This window comes from Cherax quadricarinatus, chromosome 61 (genome assembly GCF_038502225.1).
Source record: "Cherax quadricarinatus isolate ZL_2023a chromosome 61, ASM3850222v1, whole genome shotgun sequence".
Taxonomy (NCBI): Eukaryota; Metazoa; Arthropoda; class Malacostraca; order Decapoda; family Parastacidae; genus Cherax; species Cherax quadricarinatus.
The window spans coordinates 12184921-12207420 of record NC_091352.1 but is presented as its reverse complement, the minus strand read 5'-3'; the positions used below and the strand labels follow the sequence as shown (position 1 = coordinate 12207420).

The 22500-nt window shown below is 48.9% G+C and overlaps 1 protein-coding gene across 2 annotated transcripts in view; it reads right to left on the bottom strand.

Annotated features, from left to right (window-relative positions):
• LOC128699356 (uncharacterized) overlaps window positions 1-22500 on the bottom strand; it is a 92946-nt gene that overhangs the window by 7745 nt on the left and 62701 nt on the right. Inside the window, exons 2-4 of one of the 2 annotated variants that reach the window (XM_070098227.1) lie at window positions 6711-8052; window positions 4791-4912; window positions 876-2781 (exon numbers count right to left, since the gene is read on the bottom strand). In XM_070098227.1, coding sequence (XP_069954328.1) covers window positions 2728-2781; window positions 4791-4912; window positions 6711-6900 — 366 coding nt within the window. In that variant the 5' untranslated portion in view covers window positions 6901-8052 and the 3' untranslated portion in view covers window positions 876-2727. Of the gene's footprint in view, window positions 1-875; window positions 2782-4790; window positions 4913-6710; window positions 8053-22500 lie in introns of those variants that run through there. The other variant, XM_070098226.1, reaches the window with a different exon arrangement.

The window sequence follows — 22500 nt, the reverse complement described above, 5'->3', positions numbered from 1 at the left end:
CTGACGACACTCAAGTGCTGTACATGTCTCATTCATGAGCCTCTCGGTATTGTATACAATTATCATCGCAACCATCATCACAATCAATACCACTATCACAATCGTTATAATCATTACCAGTGTTAGTTTGTTTGGCTTACAATCGAAGTACCCAGGTTCAATCCTCACTACCACCCTCTGGAGAAAGATTTATTGTAAACTAAGAACCTCTCTACTACCTACTAGGTAATAATAAAAATAATAAATAATAATAATAGGACATAATTATATTTAATAATCATATTAATTATAATAATAGGATGTAATATAATAATAATAATAATAATAATAATAATAATAATAATAATAATAATAATAATAATAATAATAATAATAATAATAATAATAATAATAATAATAATAATAATAATAATTGCCTAGAGTGAAACGTCTTCAATAATAAAGACTTCACTGTGCAACAAACGCCTTGATGTTATACCTGCCATCAATCTCTGTCACTCGTCAACCCAAATTCCAGCCGGGTTGATCCAACTGGCTATGCGGACAGTTTCACGTGTGATCAAAATCCATTAAGTGGAATTTCTGGCTGACTGACTGGTCCCCTCTCCCGGCAGCAATTTCTCTGCTGATCGAGTTTGTCAATTAATTTTCTGACTGATCATTTTACCGACGCGTTCACTAATTAAAATAAGATTTCGTTCGGATTTTTAATCCGGCAGGGTTAACCACCCAGGATAACCCAAGAAAGACAGTGCTTCATCGAGGACTGTCTTATTTCCACTGGGGTCCTCAGTCTTGTTCCCCAGGATGCAACCCACACCAGTCAACTAACACCCAGGTACCTACTTGCTGCTAGGTGAACAGGACAACAGGTGTAAGAAAACGAGTCGAAATGTTTCTACCCCGCCGGGAATCGAACCCGGGCCCTCCGTGTGTGAAGCGAGAGCTTTCCCACAAGTCACACCATAGATTAAACGATGCGTTTCCATGGTAAAAAAAAATATGGGTGTGTATGTGAATTATGGAAGCGCGTGTAAATTAAGAGTTGGAAATAATATATGAGCAGAAAGGATCAAAGGAAACTAGTGTGTGTGTCGCTGTGGACTGGTCAGAGATATTGTAAACACGTTGGTGGCTTGTGTTTATCAGTGAACCAGTGTAGCGTGAGCGAGATGTTTTATTAATACACAGAGAGAGAGAGAGAAAGAGAGAGAAAGAAAGAGACAGAGAGACAGAGCATGTACCTGCCTATTTGTGGCTGCTGAAAGAGTGCGAGTCTCTGCTCCTTCCTCTCCTACCATCTCTCGTCCACCCGGCCATCATTCCTATCCATGTTGATCTCTGTCATACCCGCTATTAAAGCTGTTTAAGTCATTTGATTCACGCACTTGTTAATCGTTCCACGTCCCCTTGTTCACAGTCAACTTAAACAGCACTCACGAAATCGTAATGACACGATTGAAAACAAACCATACCACGGGTGGGGATAGAACCCGCGATCAGAGAGTCTCAAAACTCCAGACCGTCGCGTTAGCCACTGGACCAGCTAGCCACAATAAGATTCGTCCAACTAGGTATATTTCTACACCATAGGAAGGTTAGCATAGGCACCACTGTGACCACAAATGCTAGTTTTTACAGACGAATCTCCAGCTAGTGTGGCCGTGACGAACTCTAGCTCAAGTCCCCTCCCAGCCGTCAACATGACTCACGAATCGTAATGACACGATTGCAAACAAACCATCGCGGGTTCTATCCCCGCCCGTGGTATGATTTAACTTAAACAGCCTCTTTCTCGAGTTCCGTTGCGAATCTCTGCAATTTCTCTAGTTTTCCCATGAACATATAAATAATAATAATAATAATAATAATAATAATAATAATAATAATAATAACCTCAAATTACAAAAAGAACTCTTTAATACTCATGGGAAAGCGCTAAACCCTAAGGGTCACACAGGACCTGGGGAATGGGAGGGGGTAGTCAAGTTTTGATCCGAGGATGGTAAGAGTTGACGCCAGTTAAACCCCATTATAGAGCAAACTTACGCCCGAAATCCACAGCATGTTAGTGGATTTCTTTTGCGCTTAACAATATTTTATTACATGTAAATTACATTCTGAATACTGCATAAGGAAATAAATATTGCTTATAATATAGGATGGATAGCAACTGAAGCATTTACTGTAGTTACCCTTAAAATATGGTTCGTTTTCTTTCAGTATTCATAGAAAATGAATAAAGGAATAACTAAAATAATGTTAAAAAGTTACCCTTGTTTGACGAAAGTTTTGTATATAGGCTAAGAATAATAAGCTACATTACCGTGACTGGAACAATACATAAATAACCCGCCTTTAGGAGAGGCTAAGTAATGACGTTTGGGTCCGACTTGGACCACTGACAAAGCACAATAAATAAGGAAAGAAGGTCAGAATATATACAAACTGGGGTGAGCCTCATCGTTCGTCCCTCTCCTAAGTTATTTCTGTATTTCTATTTAGGCATTGTGTGCCATACACACTATGCAAATATTGTTTACAATGGTACTGAGGGCACATAATACAGGTACATTATGTAGATTTAACCCAGGATAACCCAAAAGTGTACATTATGTAGAGCGAACCCAAGATGTTCGTGGCTTGGCTGGTAGCGTCCTCAGCTCACATGAGGGTCCGGGATCGATCCACGGCACGGGTGAAACTTTTGGCACCTGCTTCCCCTCTTCACCTAGCAGTATGTAGGTACCTGGGTGTTACCCGACTGTAGTAGGTTGCATCCTGGGGGTACAAGATTAATAATAATAATATAATATTTTTATTTCTAGAAGTACATGTACCTAGCTGACATCAATGACATACTACTATATAGAAAACCGCTTGTTATGCTGAGCATTTCGGGCAAATTAAGTCAGTTTTGCCCCAGGATGCGACCCACACCAGTCGACTAACACCCAGGAACCCAATTTTATATTGATGGGTGAACAGGGACAACAGGTGTCTTATGGAAATACGTCCTAATGTTTTCCAGCCGTACCTGAGATTCGAACTCCGGGCCTTAGTGCGTGAGCTGAGTGCGCTAGCGATCGAGCTACGGGACACACCAATGGAAATAAAGCAGACAGTCCTCGAATATATCATTAAATGTCCCATGTCCAGAGGGCGCTCACCATCGCCACTGCCTACTGCTGCGTCTCCTCATCTGCTACGCCCTCAGAGCTCCGTGGGGACGGGTTTTGTAGTAAGTGCTCAATAACCCACACTGAGACAGAAACTGATGATGGTCTGTATATTTCGATCCCCTTCTGGGATCCTCTTCAGCAGATACATAAGTAAAATGAAGATCCCAGAAGAGGATCTAGGTTATTATTGGCTAACAAGTGCTCATTACCCTTGTTAAATAAGTAAAGTAAGCAAGTAAATAAACAGGATTTATTTAGGAGCAGTTGCACATAAGTACAATTATGATACATAGCGTAAATTACCTAGGATAACCCAAACAAGTCAGACAAAATGACTGGGAATCCTCACACCTGTGCCTGTTGCCGAGACACCACCTGCGCCACTGACGAGGACTGTGGCTCATGCCACACCACGGTGAGTCTGCTCAGATTCTCCCTATGTACCCTTGTTGTCGGGGATTGAGGCTGACTTGTTCCTGAAGAAGACTGTTGTGTCTGAAACGACCAATACCACCAGCACAGCCCCGGCGGCTGGGCGGCCACTCCTACCTGTCTGTTCCCGTGCTGGCCGGCATGTCTCCTCCGGCAAAGGGCCTGGTCGTTGAGTGTAGTGCCACGTCAGTGCAGCTACGACCTTGACCACCTTGCTGTGGCCCTCTTGGGAAAAACCCCGATTTTGTTATGCTACCGCATCCTTGCGAGACGCTAGCCGCAGTCAACCTGCTGCACCTCTTGGCTTATACTCTCATACTCCCTCAGGACAAATCCTGACGAATAATGCAACATTAACCCAAGTTAACTCAGTAAAGTACATTACGTAGATTTAACCCAGGATTAGCCAATAAAGTCAAACAATGTAATTCGTTTCCATTGGGTCCCTTTCACTTTGGTTTAGAAAGATACTTGAGCAAACACTAGGACACATTTCTTAGAAAACGTTTCGGTCCTGGGACCTTGATCTTTCTAAACCAATTTTCTGGTATCTATTACCAATATTTAATCCCATTCACTTTATACAGATTTTGTTTGGATTGGTAATCCGAACTGTTGAAAAGCCAGAAGAATACAATAAAGTCATGTCATCAAACAGGCTTAATTTTTATTACGGTCCTTCTATCTTCTCCTCAAGAAGGCGACCAACAACAGCCGCCATACAACCAAGATATCTATTTACAGCTAAGTGAACAGAGGCACGAGGCATAAGGAAACATGCCCAGTGTTTCCACTCATCTGGAAATCGAACTTCTTTTCCCTCTGGATGTGAGCTGAGGCAGCTACCAAGTGAGCTAAGAGCAGGTTTACATGACATCAATTACATACAAACATGCAGACTAATAAATCAAGTTTGAGTATTTTAACAATAGAAAACACGTTAATCACGGAAGAAGAAATCACTATCGTCCCCTTTGTGAAGTTTCGTGTATTATTCTTTGGATCTATTCTTAAATGGTTTATACTAAGACTGGCTTTGACGTGATCAGGTCACTTATTTTAATCCTTTATCAGTGTATAATGGAGAAAAAAGCCTGACCACTACTGTGTAACAGGTGTTTGAGACTTGGCCACCTCTGTAACAGGTGTTTGAGGCCTGATCACCTGGGGACTCACCTTGTGTATAATGTCGTCTTCTTCAGGGGTAGGGAGTGTGGGAGGGGCGGGGGCGACGCCCCTGTACCCTGTTGGACTGGGAGTCCTCTGCCTCTCTGTTCCCGTCTCTTCTACTCGCAAAGCTGCAAGAAGATGCAGTTTTGCTGATTATACTCGCCACTGTTGCCACACCTGCATGGCTCACATAACGAGGAACACACTGGGGTAGAGGGATGCAGTGAGGTGTGTAGGGGGAAGGTGGGGTGGGGTGAGGAGTGTGGGAACGTGGGGAGTGTGAGGACGTGTGGAGTGTGGGGACGTGGGAAGTGTGAGGACGTGGGGAATGTGGGGGACGTGGGGAGTGTGGGGACGTGTGGAGTGTGGGGACGTGTGGAGTGTGGGGACGTGGGAAGTGTGAGGACGTGGGGAATGTGGGGGACGTGGGGAGTGTGGGGACGTGGGGAGTGTGGGGACGTGGGGAGTGTGAGGACGTGGGGAGTGTGGGGACGTGGGGTATGTGGGGACGTGGGGAGTGTGGGGACGTGGGGAGTGTTGTTGTGGGTCTCGTAGAAACATACTGTGCTTATCAGACCTCTATTTGTTGAGTAGTTGCAGCTCTAGAGAGAGCTTTCTCACGTATCTTGCTCTAGAGAGCTTTCTCACGCATCTTGCTCTAGAGAGAGCTTTCTCACGCACCTTGCTCTAGAAAGAGCTTTCTCACGCATCTTGCTCTATAGAGAGCTTTCTCACGCATCTTGCTCTAGAGAGAGCTTTCTCACGCATCTTGCTCTATAGAGAGCTTTCTCACGCATCTTGCTCTAGAGAGCTTTTTTCACGTATCTTGCTCTACAGAGCTTTCTCACGCATCTTGCTCTATAAAGCTTTCTCACGCATCTTGCTCTATACAGAGCTTTCTCACGTATCTTGCTCTAGAGAGTTTTCTAACGTATCTTGCTCTAGAGAGAGTTTTCTCACGCATCTTGCTCTATACAGAGCTTTTTCACGTATCTTACTCTAGAGAGTTTTCTCACGTATCTTGCTCTAGAGAGAGCTTTCTCACGTATCTTGCTCTATACAGAGCTTTTTCACGTATCTTGCTCTAGAGAGCTTTTTCACGTATCTTGCTCTAGAGAGAGCTTTCTCACGTATCTTGCTGTAGAGAGAACTTTCTCACGTATCTTGCTGTAGAGAGAACTTTCTCACGCATCTTGCTCTAGAGAGAGCTTTCTCGCGTATCTTGCTCTGGAGAGAGAGCTTAATCACCTGTCGTACTCCCACACCTGAGACACAGCTGGACTCAGTGGCGGAAGTGGTCGTGGTGTGGAGTGGGGTTGTGTGGGGGAGTGTTTGTGGTGTGAGGGTCGAATGGAGGGGTTGTGGTGTCAGGGGTCGAGGGGTCATGGTGTGGGGGTAGAGGGGTCATGGTGTGGGGGTCGAGGGGAGGGGGGAATGATACAACGGTATTAATTTTTTTCATACCCAAAAATAAATATTTTTGATACATAAGAACATAAGAACGAAGGAACACTGCAGAAGGCCTACTGGCCCATGCGAGGCAGGTCCAAGTCTCCTGCCGGCTTAAGCCAATGCACCCAACCTAGTCAGGCCATGAAGGCCAAAACGACATGGGTTCGAATCCTCGGCTAGTCGCCGTGTTGTTATTGATTCAATACCACTCGTTCTTGGTTAAAATTATATATATTAGAAAAATGGGATATTAATATCCATGTGATAAATTGTATGTGCCAAATCTGATTCACTTTAAATCCTCGAAGTTAATACTTTGCAGTTATGTCACACTTTGCACTAATCATTTAGCGTGCACTGACGTACACGGGCCTGCAGTTATAAAATACGGGGGTTACTTTCTGGAATTGATCAGAGACCTAAATGTATCTAGGTATTAATCTTAGCAGTAATGGTGGTTGGTTAACATCTTACCAGCAGAGGTGGGTGGGGTGTCCTGACTGGCGTTGAAGCCACTGGTGGGTCGTGAGTAGTAGCCTGAGGAAGGTCTTGAGCCGTTGACGAAGTGGGTGCTGCCTGGCCCTATACCCACGCCCATCTCCAGTGCTGGCATCTCTGCTGAGGGCGAGAGGAAGACATCGTCGTCGTTGAAGTCGTCACTCATGATGGCAGCAACAACAGTACTTATGGTCGAGCAGAGTCGAGGAGCGCCTGAAGACAGCTGTTAAGTGCTGAGAGCCCCTGATGGCTTACCCCATATAGCCTCGTACCTCCTACCTCGATACTGATCCAGGACCGACCGAAGCGTCGTCTATAGTTTCCTCTTCAAAGTGTGGGCTATATGTGCAGTGATGCGGGAATCCGGGTAGTATAAAAAAAGACGACGGGGTGACACGTTAACTACGTCTCATGTGTTTCTGTACAGTAAGTCGGTGTTGTTGTTTCGTTGTTGATTTGAGCAAAGATTCAAAAGCGTCGAGAGTTTCTGTGAACCTGAAGTATCACTGTCCTCCCTGCATCAGCGTCAGGACAATTAAGATGACAGAACTGTGTTGGTAGCTATCTCTCACCTGGTTACTACCACGGGTTTAGTGATCCGAGAAGTGTATGACAATATCACATCCACCGTGCTCATGTCAAAGGCTGTTTCGTGAACACTGAATCAACACTGCACGTTGATTACGGGTGTTGACGTGTTGTATGTGAATTTGAGAATAGGGATAATAGCTAGGTTTGTGTATCCACGCTGCTGCTACAACCCATAGAAACGTATGTATCCACGCTGTTGCTACTGTTACAACACATGTGATGGCTAGGAGTGTGTATCCACGCTGTTGCTGTCACAACACAGGTGATGGCTAGAAGTATGTACCCACGCTGTTGCTGTCACAACACAGGTGATGGCTAGAAGTATGTATCCACGCTGTTGCTACTGTTACAACACAGGTGATGGCTAGGAGTGTGTATCCACGCTGTTGCTACTGTTACAACACAGGTGATGGTTAGGAGTGTGTATCCACGCTGTTGCTACTGTTACAACACAGGTGATGGCTAGGAGTGTGTATCCACGCTGTTGCTACTGTTACAACACAGGTGATGGCTAGGAGTGTGTATCCACGCTGTTGCTACTGTTACAACACAGGTGAGGGCTAGTATTGTGTATCCAGCCCTCTGCTACAACACTGGCTCTCAACACGGCGCCAGCATAACCACTGTGTTAGAGGCCACGCCCTCTTCTCTTACTGCTGGCCCTGCTTCCTCTCTCTCACACACACAGTTGCAACTCGACGCCTCACCTCCCTCAGCTCCGCCACATCTGCAAGGACCAAAATCTGTATTCATAACTTTGCTCACAACGATTTAGCTGACTTCGACAAGAACCTTTTAAAAGCTTCGCCTTTTCCATGCAGAGACAAAGTTATACATACCTAAAGGTCTGTATATCTGTGTATACATATACCATTAATCAGCTTTAATGCCTATTTAAGAGATTAAATAATCTTTGTATATGAATAAGATACAAGGCTTTTATTATTAGTTATTATTAAATATTATTATTATTATTATTATTATTATTATTATTATTATTATTATTATTATTATTATTATTTTACCTGCATTTATTTACTTCTCAATAAATTTGCTGTTCATCCCGTAAGATTTGCATATATCTGCAGTGTTAAGATAAGATAAGATAAGATTTCGTTCGGATTTTTAACCCCGGAGGGTTAGCCACCCAGGATAACCCAAGAAAGTCAGTGCGTCATCGAGGACTGTCTAACTTATTTCCATTGGGGTCCTTAATCTTGTCCCCCAGGATGCGACCCACACCAGTCGACTAACACCCAGGTACCTATTTGCTGCTAGGTGAACAGGACAACAGGTGTAAGGAAACGTGTCGAAATGTTTCCACCCGCCGGGAATCGAACCCGGGCCCTCCGTGTGTGAAGCGGGAGCTTTAGCCACCAGGCCACCGGGAGACAAACTTAAGACGACGTTTCGGTCCGACCTTGGCGAATAACTAGTCACGCTAACTAGTCCAGCGTGACTAGTTAATGGTCCGAGTAGGACCGAAATGAGTTGTTTGTGCAATGTTCCAGACACGGCACTCTGACTTTTTTTTGTATATTCTTAACATATCAGGTGTCGGTAGAAATATAGTTTCTGTATAAATCTGGTGTCTGTGTTCAAATCTGCAGTCTGTACAAATCTGGTGTCAATAAGTCTAGTGTCTGTACAAATCTGGCGTCTGTCTGAACAAATCTGGCGTGTCTGTACAAATCTGGCGTCTGTCTGTACAAATCTGGCGTCTGTACAAATCTAGTGTCTGTCTAAATCTGGTGTCTAAATGTGGTATCTATACTGTGTCTTCCGGATTTCCACTTCCCCTTACACATCGGCAGTGCTGCCTCGGAGCAAGAGCGCATGACCCGGCCTCGTAAAGTTAATATGCTTGCACGGAATATCTCCGGAAACTTGAATAAGAACGGGAAAAGGAGTAACTTTGTCATTATCCGTAGAAGTGTGACAGCACCTCGATTGGAGGAGATACTCAGGCTAGCTCTAATTAGCTCTCTCTCTCTCTCTCTCTCTCTCTCTCTCTCTCTCTCTCTTTCACTGATTCACCCCATAACCTCCCTCATCGCCCCATCAAGATAGATTTACAGTCCCATTTGACCTCGTCTTTCCTGCCCTATTCTAATTATCCCTGACCCCCATTCTTCTTCATTATATCCATAATCCTGAAATCATCTCTTTCATTATAGTCATAATCCTGCCATCATTATATGCGCCACACCCTTCATGGGGGGAGGGGGGGAAGAGGTGCCTTGACACCACTGCATGGCTCCCGATCCGAGGTATCAGAACCACCCTTCCCTCCCTAAGATGGAATTTGATTACCTGTTCAGGTGCTGTACAACCCCTACGGGTTTAGGGCTACTCCCGAGGGGCGCTAAACCTGGTGTTTATAGCCATTTTTTTTTCCAGTTTGTTGGGTTGTATTAAGCATTTGTGTGTGTGTGTGTGTGTGTGTGTGTGTGTGTGTGTGTGTGTGTGTGTGTGTACTCACCTAATTGTACTCAACTAATTGTGGTTGCAGGGGTCGAGACTCAGCTCCTGGCCCCGCCTCTTCACTGATTGCTACTAGGTCCTCTCTCTCTCTCTGCTTTCTGAGCTTTATCATACCTCTTCTTAAAACTATGTATGGTTCCTGCCTCCACTACTTAACTTGCTAGGCTATTCCACTTCCTGACGACTCTATGACTGAAGAAATACTTCCTAACGTCCCTGTGACTCGTCTGAGTCTTCAGCTTCCAGTTGTGACCCCTTGTTCCTGTGTCCCCTCTCTGGAACATCCTATCCCTGTCCACCTTGTCTATTCTCCGCAGTATCTTGTATGTCGTTATCATGTCTCCCCTGACCCTTCTGTCCTCCAGTGTCGTCAGTCCGATTTCCCTCAACCTTTCCTCGTACGACATTCCCCTGAGCTCTGGGACTAGCCTTGTTGCAAACCTTTGTACTTTCTCTAACTTCTTGACGTGCTTGACCAGGTGTGGGTTCCAGACTGGTGCTGCATACTCCAGTATGGGCCTAACATACACAGTGTACAGTGTCTTGAACGATTCCTTATTAAGGTATCGGAACGCTATTCTCAGGTTTGCCAGGCGCCCATATGCTGCAGCAGTTATTTGGTTGATGTGTGCCTCCGGTGACGTGCTCGGTGTTATGGTCACCCCGAGGTCTTTCTCCCTGAGTGAGGTCTGTAGTCTTTGTCCACCTAGCCTCTTCTCCGTCTGCGGTCTTCTTTGCCCCTCCCCAATCTTCATGACTTTGCATTTGGCAGGATTGAATTCGAGAAGCCAGTTTCTGGACCACATGTCCAGCCTGTCCAGGTCTCTTTGCAGTCCTGCCTCATCCTCATCTGATTTAATTCTTCTCATCAACTTCACATCATCTGCGAATAGGGACACTTTAGAGTCTATTCCTTCCATCATGTCGTTCGCATATATCAAAATTAGCACTGGTCCTAGAACTGACCCCTGTGGGACCCCGCTCGTCACAAGCGCCCACTGTGATACCTCTTCACGTACCATGACTCGTTGCTGCCTCCCTGTCAGGTATTCCCTGATCCATTGCAGTGCCCTCCCTGTTACATGCGCCTGATCCTCCAGCTTCTGCACTAATCTCTTGTGGGGAACTGTGTCAAAGGCCTTCCTGCAGTCTAGGAAAACGCAATCAACCCACCCCTATCTCTCGTGTCTTACTTCTGTTACCTTGTCATAAAACTCCAGGAGGTTTGTGATACAAGATTTGCCTTCCATGAACCCATGCTGGTTTTCATTTATAATCTTATTCCTTTCCAGGTGTTCGACCACTCTCCTCCTGATAATCTTCTCCATGACTTTGCACACAATACATGTCAGAGACACAGGTCTGTAGTTTAGTGCCTCGTTTCTGTTTCCTTTCTTAAATATGGGGACTACATTTGCTGTCTTCCATTTCTCAGGTAGTTGCCCTGTGAGGTGTACTCACCTAATTGTGGTTGCAGGGGTCGAGACTCAGCTCCTGGCCCCTGTGTGTGTGTGTGTGTGTGTGTGTGTGTGTGTGTGTGTGTGTGTGTGTGTGTGTGTGTGTGTGTGTGTGTGTGTGTGTGTGTGTGTGTGTGTGTGTGTGTGTGTGTGTGTGTGTGTGTGTGAGTGTGTGTGTGTGTGTGTGTGTACTCACCTATTTGTACTCACCTATTTGTGGTTGCAGGGGTCGAGTCCTAGCTCCTGGCCCCGCCTCTTCACCGGTTGCTACTAGACCCTCTCTCTCCCCGCTCCATGAGCTTTATCAAACCTCGTCTTAAAACTGTGTATGGTTCCTGCCTCCACTACGTCATTTTCTAGGCTATTCCACTGCCTTACAACTCTATGACTGAAGAAATACTTCCTACTATCTCTCTGACTCATTTGTGTCTTCAACTTCCAATTGTGGCCTCTTGTTTCTGTGTCCCCTCCCTGGAACATCCTGTCCTTGTCCACCTTGTCTATTCCACGCAGTATTTTATATGTCGTTATCATGTCTCCCCTGACCCTCCTGTCCTCCAGTGTCGTCAGGCCGATTTCCCTTAATCTTTCTTCATAGGACATTCCCCTTAGCTCTGGAACTAACCTTGTTGCAAACCTTTGTACTTTCTCTAGTTTCTTGACGTGCTTTATCAAGTGCGGGTTCCAAACAGGTGCTGCATACTCCAGTATGGGCCTGACATACACGGTGTACAGTGTCTTGAATGATTCCTTACTAAGGTGTCGGAATGCTGTTCTCAGGTTTGCCAGGCGCCCATATGCTGCAGCAGTTATCTGATTGATGTGTGCTTCCGGAGACATGCTCGGTGTTATACTCACCCCAAGATCTTTCTCCTTGAGTGAGGTTTGCAGTCTTTGGCCACCTAGCCTATACTCTGTCTGTGGTCTTCTGTGCCCTTCCCCTATCTTCATGACTTTGCATTTGGCAGGATTAAATTCGAGAAGCCATTTGCTGGACCAGGTGTCCAGTCTGTCCAGGTCTCTTTGAAGTCCTGCCTGGTCCTCATCAGATTTAATTCTCCTCATTAACTTCACATCATCTGCAAACAGGGACACTTCTGAGTCTAACCCTTCCGTCATGTCGTTCACATATACCAAAAATAGCACTGGTCCTAGGACCGACCCCTGTGGGACCCCGCTCGTCACAGGTGCCCACTGTGATACATCATTACGTACCATGACTCGTTGTTGCCTCCCTGTCAGGTATTCTCTGATCCATTGCAGTGCCCTTCCTGTTATATGCGCCTGATGCTCTAGCTTCTGCACTAATCTCTTGTGAGGAACTGTGTCAAAGGCCTTCTTGCAGTCCAAGAAGATGCAATCAACCCACCCCTCTCTCTCTTGTCTTACTTCTGTTATTTTATCATAAAACTCCAGAAGGTTTGTGACACAGGATTTGCCTTCCGTGAATCCGTGCTGGTTGGCATTTATACTCCTGTTCCGTTCCAGGTGCTCCACCACTCTCCTCCTGATAATCTTCTCCATAATTTTGCATACTATACACGTCAATGACACAGGTCTATAGTTTAGTGCCTCTTTTCTGTCTCCTTTTTTGAAAATGGGAACTACATTTGCTGTCTTCCATACCTCAGGTAGTTGCCCAGTTTCCAGGGATGTGTTGAAGATTGTGGTAAGTGGTACGCACAACATATCTGCTCCCTCTCTAAGGACCCATGGAGAGATGTTGTCCGGTCCCATTGCCTTTGAGGTATCGATGTCCCTTAGCAGTTTCTTCACCTCCTCCTCATCTGTATGTATGTCGTCCAACACTTGTTGGTGTATTCCTTGTTGGTGTCCCCATCTGGTCTGTCCCCCCAGAGTCCTTCCTGTCTCTACTGTAAATACTTCCTTAAATCTCGTGTTGAGCTCCTCACATACCTCTTGATCGTTTCTTGTGAGTTCCCCACCTTCTTTCCTCAGCCTTATCACCTGGTCCTTGACTGTTGTCTTCTTCCTAATGTGGCTATACAGCAGTTTCGGGTCAGATTTGACTTTCGATGCTATGTCGTTTTCATACTGTCTCTGGGCCTCCCTCCTTATCTGCGCATACTCGTTTCTGGCTCTTCTACTAATCTCCTTGTTTTCCTGGGTCCTATGCCTCCTGTACCTTTTCCATTCTCTGTTGCACTTAGCTTTTGCCTCCCTACACCTTCGGGTAAACCAAGGACTCGTCTTTGTCTTCCTATTATTTCTGTTTCCCTTGGGAACAAAACTTTCCTCTGCCTCCTTGCACTTTGTTGCCACATATTCCATCATCTCGTTTACTGATTTTCCTACCATTTCTCTGTCCCACTGAACCTCCTGCAGGAAGTTTCTCATACCTGTGTAGTCCCCCCTTTTATAGTTTGGCCTGTCCCCTTCAGTTCCTGTTACCTTCTCCACTTGTAACTCTACTATATAGTCAAAACTCAGAACCACATGATCGCTAGCTCCAAGGGGCCTCTCGTAAGTGATGTCCTCGATGTCTGAACTGCTCAGGGTGAACACAAGATCCAGTCTTGCTGGCTCATCCTCCCCTCTCTCTCTGGTTGTGTCCCTGACATGTTGATGCATGAGGTTTTCAAGTACCACATCCATCATCTTTGCTCTCCATGTTTCGGGACCCCCATGTGGCTCCAGGTTTTCCCAGTCGATCTCCCTGTGGTTGAAATCGCCCATTACCAGTAACTTTGCTCTGCTCGAGTGAGCTCTTCTTGCCACCTCAGCCAGTGTGTCCACCATCACCCTGTTGTTTTCTTCGTACTCCTCTCTTGGCCTCCTGCAGTTCTGTGGTGGGTTATACATCACTCCAATGACTACTTTATGTTCTCCGGACTGAATTGTACCTACAATGTAGTCTCTTTCTCCAATCATGTCCATGTGTGTGTGTGTGTGTGTGTGTGTGAGTGTGTGTGAGTGTGAGTGTGTGTGTGTGTGTGTGTGTGTGTGTGTGAGTGTGTGTGTACTCACCTATTTGTACTCACCTATTTGTGGTTGCAGGGGTCGAGTCACAGCTCCTGGCCCCGCCTCTTCGCTGATTGCTACTAGGTCCTCTCTCTCCCTGCCCCATGAGCTCTATCATACCTCGCCTTAAAACTATGTATGGTTCCTGCCTCCACTACATCACTTTCTAGGCTGTTCCACGGCCTGACTACTCTATGACTGAAGAAATACTTCCTAACATCCCTTTGATTCATCTGAGTCTTCAACTTCCAATTGTGACCTCTTGTGTCTGTGTCCCATCTCTGGAACATCCCGTCTTTGTCCACCTCGTCTATTCCGCGCAGTATTTTATATGTCGTTATCATGTCTCCCCTGACCTTCCTGTCCTCCAGTGTCGTCAGGCCGATTTCCCTCAACCTTTCTTCGTAGGACAATCCCCGTAGCTCTGGGACTAGTGTTGTTGCAAACCTTTGCACTTTCTCTAATTTCTTGACGTGCTTGACTAGGTGTGGATTCCAAACTGGTGCTGCATACTCCAGTATGTGTGAGTGTGTGTGTGTGTGTGTGTGTGTGTGTGTGTGTGTGTGTGTGTGTGTGTGTGTGTGTGTGTGTGTGTGTGTGTGTGTGTGTGTGTAAGGCTCTTTCTGGTGAAACGTCCTCGTGAGATACCAAAGTATTGCATGTATCAATTCAATAATAATAATAATAATAATAATAATAATAATAATAATAATAATAATAATTTTGATTTCTACAAGTACATGATACAACTTATACAGACCATAGCTAACATCAATGACATACTATATATATAGCCCCTTGTTATGCAGAACATTTCAGGCAAATCAGGTTATTTTTGTCCCCAGGATGCGACCCACGCCAGTCGACTAACACCCAGCTACTTACTTACTGCTAAGTGAGCAAGTACAGCAGCAGGTATCTTAAGTGTTTCCAACCATACCGGGGATCAAACCACGGACACTCAATGTGTGAGCTGAGTGCGCTACTAACGGAGCTACGGGACACCGTAAGATGGGTAGCAGTAACGAGTTGTGTTCTACAGGTTCCCGAACATTTAGCTGAAGGACACTTCGCCGACGGACATTTCACCGAGTGAACATATGGCCGGACTGTCATTCATCACAGCATGTTTCCCTAACATTAAAAAGAAGAAATAAAAAGAACAAAATTGAAAAGAAAATACCAAACCTAACCTAACGTAATTATCCGTTCGGTCTATTATCCGTTCAGTCTATTATCCGTTCGGTCTATTATCCATTCGGGTCACTTACTGACCCGCTCGTTACTTGTGATCTTCCTTGATGACCTACGAGAGTCAACGAAGAGCACCACTAGAAAGCAACGGGTTTATATGGGTATATATACGCAATCAATTAGTTATTGCCTTATTAGTGTTATTGGCACGTAAGTTCCTCCGTCTTCTAGTAACATGTTAATTTTTCCACTATAATCTACCTTCTTCATAATTACTATCGCATTTGTTTTGTCTGTTTCGTAAGGTGAAGTCCAGGATCTTTCCTTAATTCATGGTGTAACTTAACATGTCTTTGAGGACGATTGTGTTGTCCAAAAGTTTCCTGTATCAGGAACCTTTCGGGTGGTGGTGGAAGTGTAGTGGTGAAGGTAGCGGTGGTGAAGGTGGCGGTGGTGAAGGTAGCGGTGGTGAAGGTAGCGGTGGTGAAGGTAGCGGTGGTGAAGGTAGCGGTGGTGAAGGTAGCGGTGGTGAAGGTAGCGGTGGTGAAGGTAGCGGTGGTGAAGGTAGCGGTGGTGAAGGTAGCGGTGGTGAAGGTAGCGGTGGTGAAGGTAGCGGTGGTGAAGGTAGCGGTGGTGAAGATGGCGGTGGTGAAGGTAGCGGTGGTGAAGGTGGCGGTGGTGAAGGTAGCGGTGGTGAAGGTAGCGGTGGTGAAGGTGGCGGTGGTGAAGGTGGCGGTGGTGAAGGTAGCGGTGGTGAAGGTAGCGGTGGTGAAGGTAGCGGTGGTGAAGGTGGCGGTGGTGAAGGTAGCGGTGGTGAAGGTAGCGGTGGTGAAGGTAGCGGTGGTGAAGGTGGCGGTGGTGAAGGTAGCGGTGGTGAAGATGGCGGTGGTGAAGGTAGCGGTGGTGAAGGTGGCGGTGGTGAAGGTAGCGGTGGTGAAGGTAGCGGTGGTGAAGGTAGCGGTGGTGAAGGTGGCGGTGGTGAAGGTAGCGGTGGTGAAGGTAGCGGTGGTGAAGGTAGCGGTGGTGAAGGTAGCGGTGGTGAAGGTAGCGGTGGTGAAGATGGCGGTGGTGAAGGTAGCGGTGGTGAAGGTGGCGGTGGTGAAGGTAGCGGTGGTGAAGGTAGCGGTGGTGAAGGTGGCGGTGGTGAAGGTGGCGGTGGTGAAGGTAGCGGTGGTGAAGGTAGCGGTGGTGAAGGTGGCGGTGGTGAAGGTAGCGGTGGTGAAGGTAGCGGTGGTGAAGGTAGCGGTGGTGAAGGTAGCGGTGGTGAAGGTAGCGGTGGTGAAGGTAGCGGTGGTGAAGATGGCGGTGGTGAAGGTAGCGGTGGTGAAGGTGGCGGTGGTGAAGGTAGCGGTGGTGAAGGTGGCGGTGGTGAAGGTAGCGGTGGTGAAGGTAGCGGTGGTGAAGGTAGCGGTGGTGAAGGTAGCGGTGGTGAAGGTAGCGGTGGTGAAGGTGGCGGTGGTGAAGGTAGCGGTGGTGAAGGTGGCGGTGGTGAAGGTAGCGGTGGTGAAGGTAGCGGTGGTGAAGGTAGCGGTGGTGAAGGTGGCGGTGGTGAAGGTGGCGGTGGTGAAGGTGGCGGTGGTGAAGGTGGCGGTGGTGAAGGTGGCGGTGGTGAAGGTAGCGGTGGTGAAGGTAGCGGTGGTGAAGGTAGCGGTGGTGAAGGTAGCGGTGGTGAAGGTAGCGGTGGTGAAGGTAGCGGTGGTGAAGGTAGCGGTGGTGAAGGTAGCGGTGGTGAAGGTAGCGGTGGTGAAGGTAGCGGTGGTGAAGGTAGCGGTGGTGAAGGTAGCGGTGGTGAAGGTAGCGGTGGTGAAGGTAGCGGTGGTGAAGGTAGCGGTGGTGAAGGTGGCGGTGGTGAAGGTGGCGGTGGTGAAGGTGGCGGTGGTGAAGGTGGCGGTGGTGAAGGTGGGGGTGGTGAAGGTGGCGGTGGTGAAGGTAGCGGTGGTGAAGGTGGCGGTGGTGAAGGTAGCGGTGGTGAAGGTGGCGGTGGTGAAGGTGGTGGTGGTGAAGGTGGTGGTGGTGAAGGTAGCGGTGGTGAAGGTGGCGGTGGTGAAGGTAGCGGTGGTGAAGGTAGCGGTGGTGAAGGTAGCGGTGGTGAAGGTAGCGGTGGTGAAGGTAGCGGTGGTGAAGGTAGCGGTGGTGAAGGTAGCGGTGGTGAAGGTAGCGGTGGTGAAGGTAGCGGTGGTGAAGGTAGCGGTGGTGAAGGTAGCGGTGGTGAAGGTAGCGGTGGTGAAGGTAGCGGTGGTGAAGGTAGCGGTGGTGAAGGTAGCGGTGGTGAAGGTAGCGGTGGTGAAGGTAGCGGTGGTGAAGGTAGCGGTGGTGAAGGTAGCGGTGGTGAAGGTGGCGGTGGGGACGGTAGGGGTGGTGAAGGTAGCGGTGGTGAAGGTAGCGGTGGTGAAGGTAGCGGTGGTGAAGGTAGCGGTGGTGAAGGTAGCGGTGGTGAAGGTAGCGGTGGTGAAGGTAGCGGTGGTGAAGGTAGCGGTGGTGAAGGTAGCGGTGGTGAAGGTAGCGGTGGTGAAGGTAGCGGTGGTGAAGGTAGCGGTGGTGAAGGTAGCGGTGGTGAAGGTGGCGGTGGTGAAGGTGGCGGTGGTGAAGGTGGCGGTGGTGAAGGTAGCGGTGGTGAAGGTAGCGGTGGTGAAGGTAGCGGTGGTGAAGGTGGCGGTGGTGAAGGTGGCGGTGGTGAAGGTGGCGGTGGTGAAGGTAGCGGTGGTGAAGGTAGCGGTGGTGAAGGTAGCGGTGGTGAAGGTAGCGGTGGTGAAGGTAGCGGTGGTGAAGGTAGCGGTGGTGAAGGTAGCGGTGGTGAAGGTAGCGGTGGTGAAGGTAGCGGTGGTGAAGGTAGCGGTGGTGAAGGTAGCGGTGGTGAAGGTAGCGGTGGTGAAGGTAGCGGTGGTGAAGGTAGCGGTGGTGAAGGTAGCGGTGGTGAAGGTAGCGGTGGTGAAGGTAGCGGTGGTGAAGGTAGCGGTGGTGAAGGTGGCGGTGGTGAAGGTGGCGGTGGTGAAGGTGGCGGTGGTGAAGGTGGCGGTGGTGAAGGTAGCGGTGGTGAAGGTAGCGGTGGTGAAGGTAGCGGTGGTGAAGGTAGCGGTGGTGAAGGTGGCGGTGGTGAAGGTGGCGGTGGTGAAGGTCGCGGTGGTGAAGGTCGGTGGCGGTGGTGAAGGTGGCGGTGGTGAAGGTGGCGGTGGTGAAGGTAGCGGTGGTGAAGGTAGCGGTGGTGAAGGTAGCGGTGGTGAAGGTAGCGGTGGTGAAGGTGGCGGTGGTGAAGGTAGCGGTGGTGAAGGTAGCGGTGGTGAAGGTAGCGGTGGTGAAGGTGGCGGTGGTGAAGGTAGCGGTGGTGAAGGTAGCGGTGGTGAAGGTAGCGGTGGTGAAGGTAGCGGTGGTGAAGGTAGCGGTGGTGAAGGTAGCGGTGGTGAAGGTAGCGGTGGTGAAGGTAGCGGTGGTGAAGGTAGCGGTGGTGAAGGTAGCGGTGGTGAAGGTGGCGGTGGTGAAGGTAGCGGTGGTGAAGGTAGCGGTGGTGAAGGTGGCGGTGGTGAAGGTAGCGGTGGTGAAGGTGGCGGTGGTGAAGGTAGCGGTGGTGAAGGTAGCGGTGGTGAAGGTAGCGGTGGTGAAGGTAGCGGTGGTGAAGGTAGCGGTGGTGAAGGTAGCGGTGGTGAAGGTAGCGGTGGTGAAGGTAGCGGTGGTGAAGGTAGCGGTGGTGAAGGTAGCGGTGGTGAAGGTAGCGGTGGTGAAGGTGGCGGTGGTGAAGGTAGCGGTGGTGAAGGTAGCGGTGGTGAAGGTAGCGGTGGTGAAGGTAGCGGTGGTGAAGGTAGCGGTGGTGAAGGTAGCGGTGGTGAAGGTAGCGGTGGTGAAGGTGGCGGTGGTGAAGGTGGCGGTGGTGAAGGTGGTGGTTTCACTCAGAGGAAAGGAAAACCAGTCGTTGCCTTTCTTGGCTTTCCTCTACTCTTTGCCAATTCAATTTACTCTCTCTCTCTCTCTCTCTCTCTCTCTCTCTCTCTCTCTCTCTCTCTCTCTCCCTCCCTCCCTCTCTCTCTCCCTCTCTCAGCGGGTGAGCTGGGTCACCCACGCACTCACCTCTACACACCGCTGGTATACAGTTGAAATTGGTAAGTTAAATACAATTTACTTAGTGGTAAGCAGGCAAGTATTGATTAAGACACTATACTTGCTGTCATTACTGCTATCCCTCCTGTTGAGGGCAGCACCTCCTTGCTGTCATGACAACTACCCCCTCCTGTTGAGGGCAGCACCTCCTTGCTGTCATGACAACTACCCCCTCCTGTTGAGGGCAGCACCTCCTTGCTGTCATTACAACTACCCCCTCCTGTTGAGGGCAGCACCTCCTTGCTGTCATTACAACTACCCCCTCCTGTTGAGGGCAGCAACTCCTTGCTGTCATGACAACTACCCCCTCCTGTTGAGGGCAGCACCTCCTTGCTGTCATTACAACTACCCCCTCCTGTTGAGGGCAGCACCTCCTTGCTGTCATGACAACTACCCCCTCCTGTTGAGGGCAGCACCTCCTTGCTGTCATTACAACTACCCCCTCCTGTTGAGGGCAGCACCTCCTTGCTGTCATTACAACTACCCCCTCCTGTTGAGGGCAGCAACTCCTTGCTGTCATGACAACTACCCCCTCCTGTTGAGGGCAGCACCTCCTTGCTGTCATTACAACTACCCCCTCCTGTTGAGGGCAGCACCTCCTTGCTGTCATTACAACTACCCCCTCCTGTTGAGGGCAGCACCTCCTTGCTGTCATTACAACTACCCCCTCCTGTTGAGGGCAGTAACTCCTTGCTGTCATGACAACTACCCCCTCCTGTTGAGGGCAGCACCTCCTTGCTGTCATTACAACTACCCCCTCCTGTTGAGGGCAGCACCTCCTTGCTGTCATTACAACTACCCCCTCCTGTTGAGGGCAGCACCTCCTTGCTGTCATTACAACTACCCCCTCCTGTTGAGGGCAGCACCTCCTTGCTCTCATTACAACTACCCCCTCCTGTTGAGGGCAGCAACTCCTTGCTGTCATGACAACTACCCCCTCCTGTTGAGGGCAGCACCTCCTTGCTGTCATTACAACTACCCCCTCCTGTTGAGGGCAGTAACTCCTTGCTGTCATGACAACTACCCCCTCCTGTTGAGGGCAGCACCTCCTTGCTGTCATTACAACTACCCCCTCCTGTTGAGGGCAGCACCTCCTTGCTGTCATTACAACTACCCCCTCCTGTTGAGGGCAGCACCTCCTTGCTGTCATTACAACTACCCCCTCCTGTTGAGGGCAGCACCTCCTTGCTGTCATTACAACTACCCCCTCCTGTTGAGGGCAGCACCTCCTTGCTGTCATTACAACTACCCCCTCCTGTTGAGGGCAGCAACTCCTTGCTGTCATGACAACTACCCCCTCCTGTTGAGGGCAGCACCTCCTTGCTGTCATTACAACTACCCCCTCCTGTTGAGGGCAGTAACTCCTTGCTGTCATGACAACTACCCCCTCCTGTTGAGGGCAGCACCTCCTTGCTGTCATTACAACTACCCCCTCCTGTTGAGGGCAGCACCTCCTTGCTGTCATTACAACTACCCCCTCCTGTTGAGGGCAGCACCTCCTTGCTGTCATTACAACTACCCCCTCCTGTTGAGGGCAGCACCTCCTTGCTGTCATTACAACTACCCCCTCCTGTTGAGGGCAGCAACTCCTTGCTGTCATGACAACTACCCCCTCCTGTTGAGGGCAGCACCTCCTTGCTGTCATTACAACTACCCCCTCCTGTTGAGGGCAGCACCTCCTTGCTGTCATTACAACTACCCCCTCCTGTTGAGGGCAGCACCTCCTTGCTGTCATTACAACTACCCCCTCCTGTTGAGGGCAGTAACTCCTTGCTGTCATTACAACTACCCCCTCCTGTTGAGGGCAGCACCTCCTTGCTGTCATTACAACTACCCCCTCCTGTTGAGGGCAGCACCTCCTTGCTGTCATTACAACTACCCCCTCCTGTTGAGGGCAGCACCTCCTTGCTGTCAATACAACTACCCCCTCCTGTTGAGGGCAGCACCTCCTTGCTGTCATTACAACTACCCCCTCCTGTTGAGGGCAGCACCTCCTTGCTGTCAATACAACTACCCCCTCCTGTTGAGGGCAGCACCTCCTTGCTGTCAATACAACTACCCCCTCCTGTTGAGGGCAGCACCTCCTTGCTGTCATTACAACTACCCCCTCCTGTTGAGGGCAGCACCTCCTTGCTGTCATTACAACTACCCCCTCCTGTTGAGGGCTGCACCTCCTTGCTGTCATTACAACTACCCCCTCCTGTTGAGGGCAGCACCTCCTTGCTGTCATTACAACTACCCCCTCCTGTTGAGGGCTGCACCTCCTTGCTGTCATGACAACTACCCCCTCCTGTTGAGGGCTGCACCTCCTTGCTGTCATGACAACTACCCCCTCCTGTTGAGGGCTGCACCTCCTTGCTGTCATTACAACTACCCCCTCCTGTTGAGGGCTGCACCTCCTTGCTGTCATGACAACTACCCCCTCCTGTTGAGGGCAGCACCTCCTTGCTGTCATTACAACTACCCCCTCCTGTTGAGGGCTGCACCTCCTTGCTGTCAATACAACTACCCCCTCCTGTTGAGGGCAGCACCTCCTTGCTGTCATTACAACTACCCCCTCCTGTTGAGGGCTGATGAGGTCGAGTAGACTGAATGATGGGTATGTTAACGTACGAGATACCCACATCATTCACACGGTCTGAATGATATCAACTCTCTGGTTATCATTCTTCTATTCAGATATCTTCACAGATGTTACCTGCATTATGTATGCAAGAAACAACTTACTTTTCTGATATTACAATAGGATATCATCTTGGACTGACCTCAGGGGAGGTGGGAGTTAGAAGAGGAAGGTAGCTCCAGTTCCCTGACTCAAGAACCCTTCATCAGCAGTATCAGATTGACGGAGAGGCAGGCTACCAAGAGCCAGCTTCCCGTGACGAACGAGCAAGGCGCCCAAGAGGCCTATCTCCTTTAAGAAACATGGGTGATAGCCTCCCATAGGCCGGTCGAGTACACACACTCAA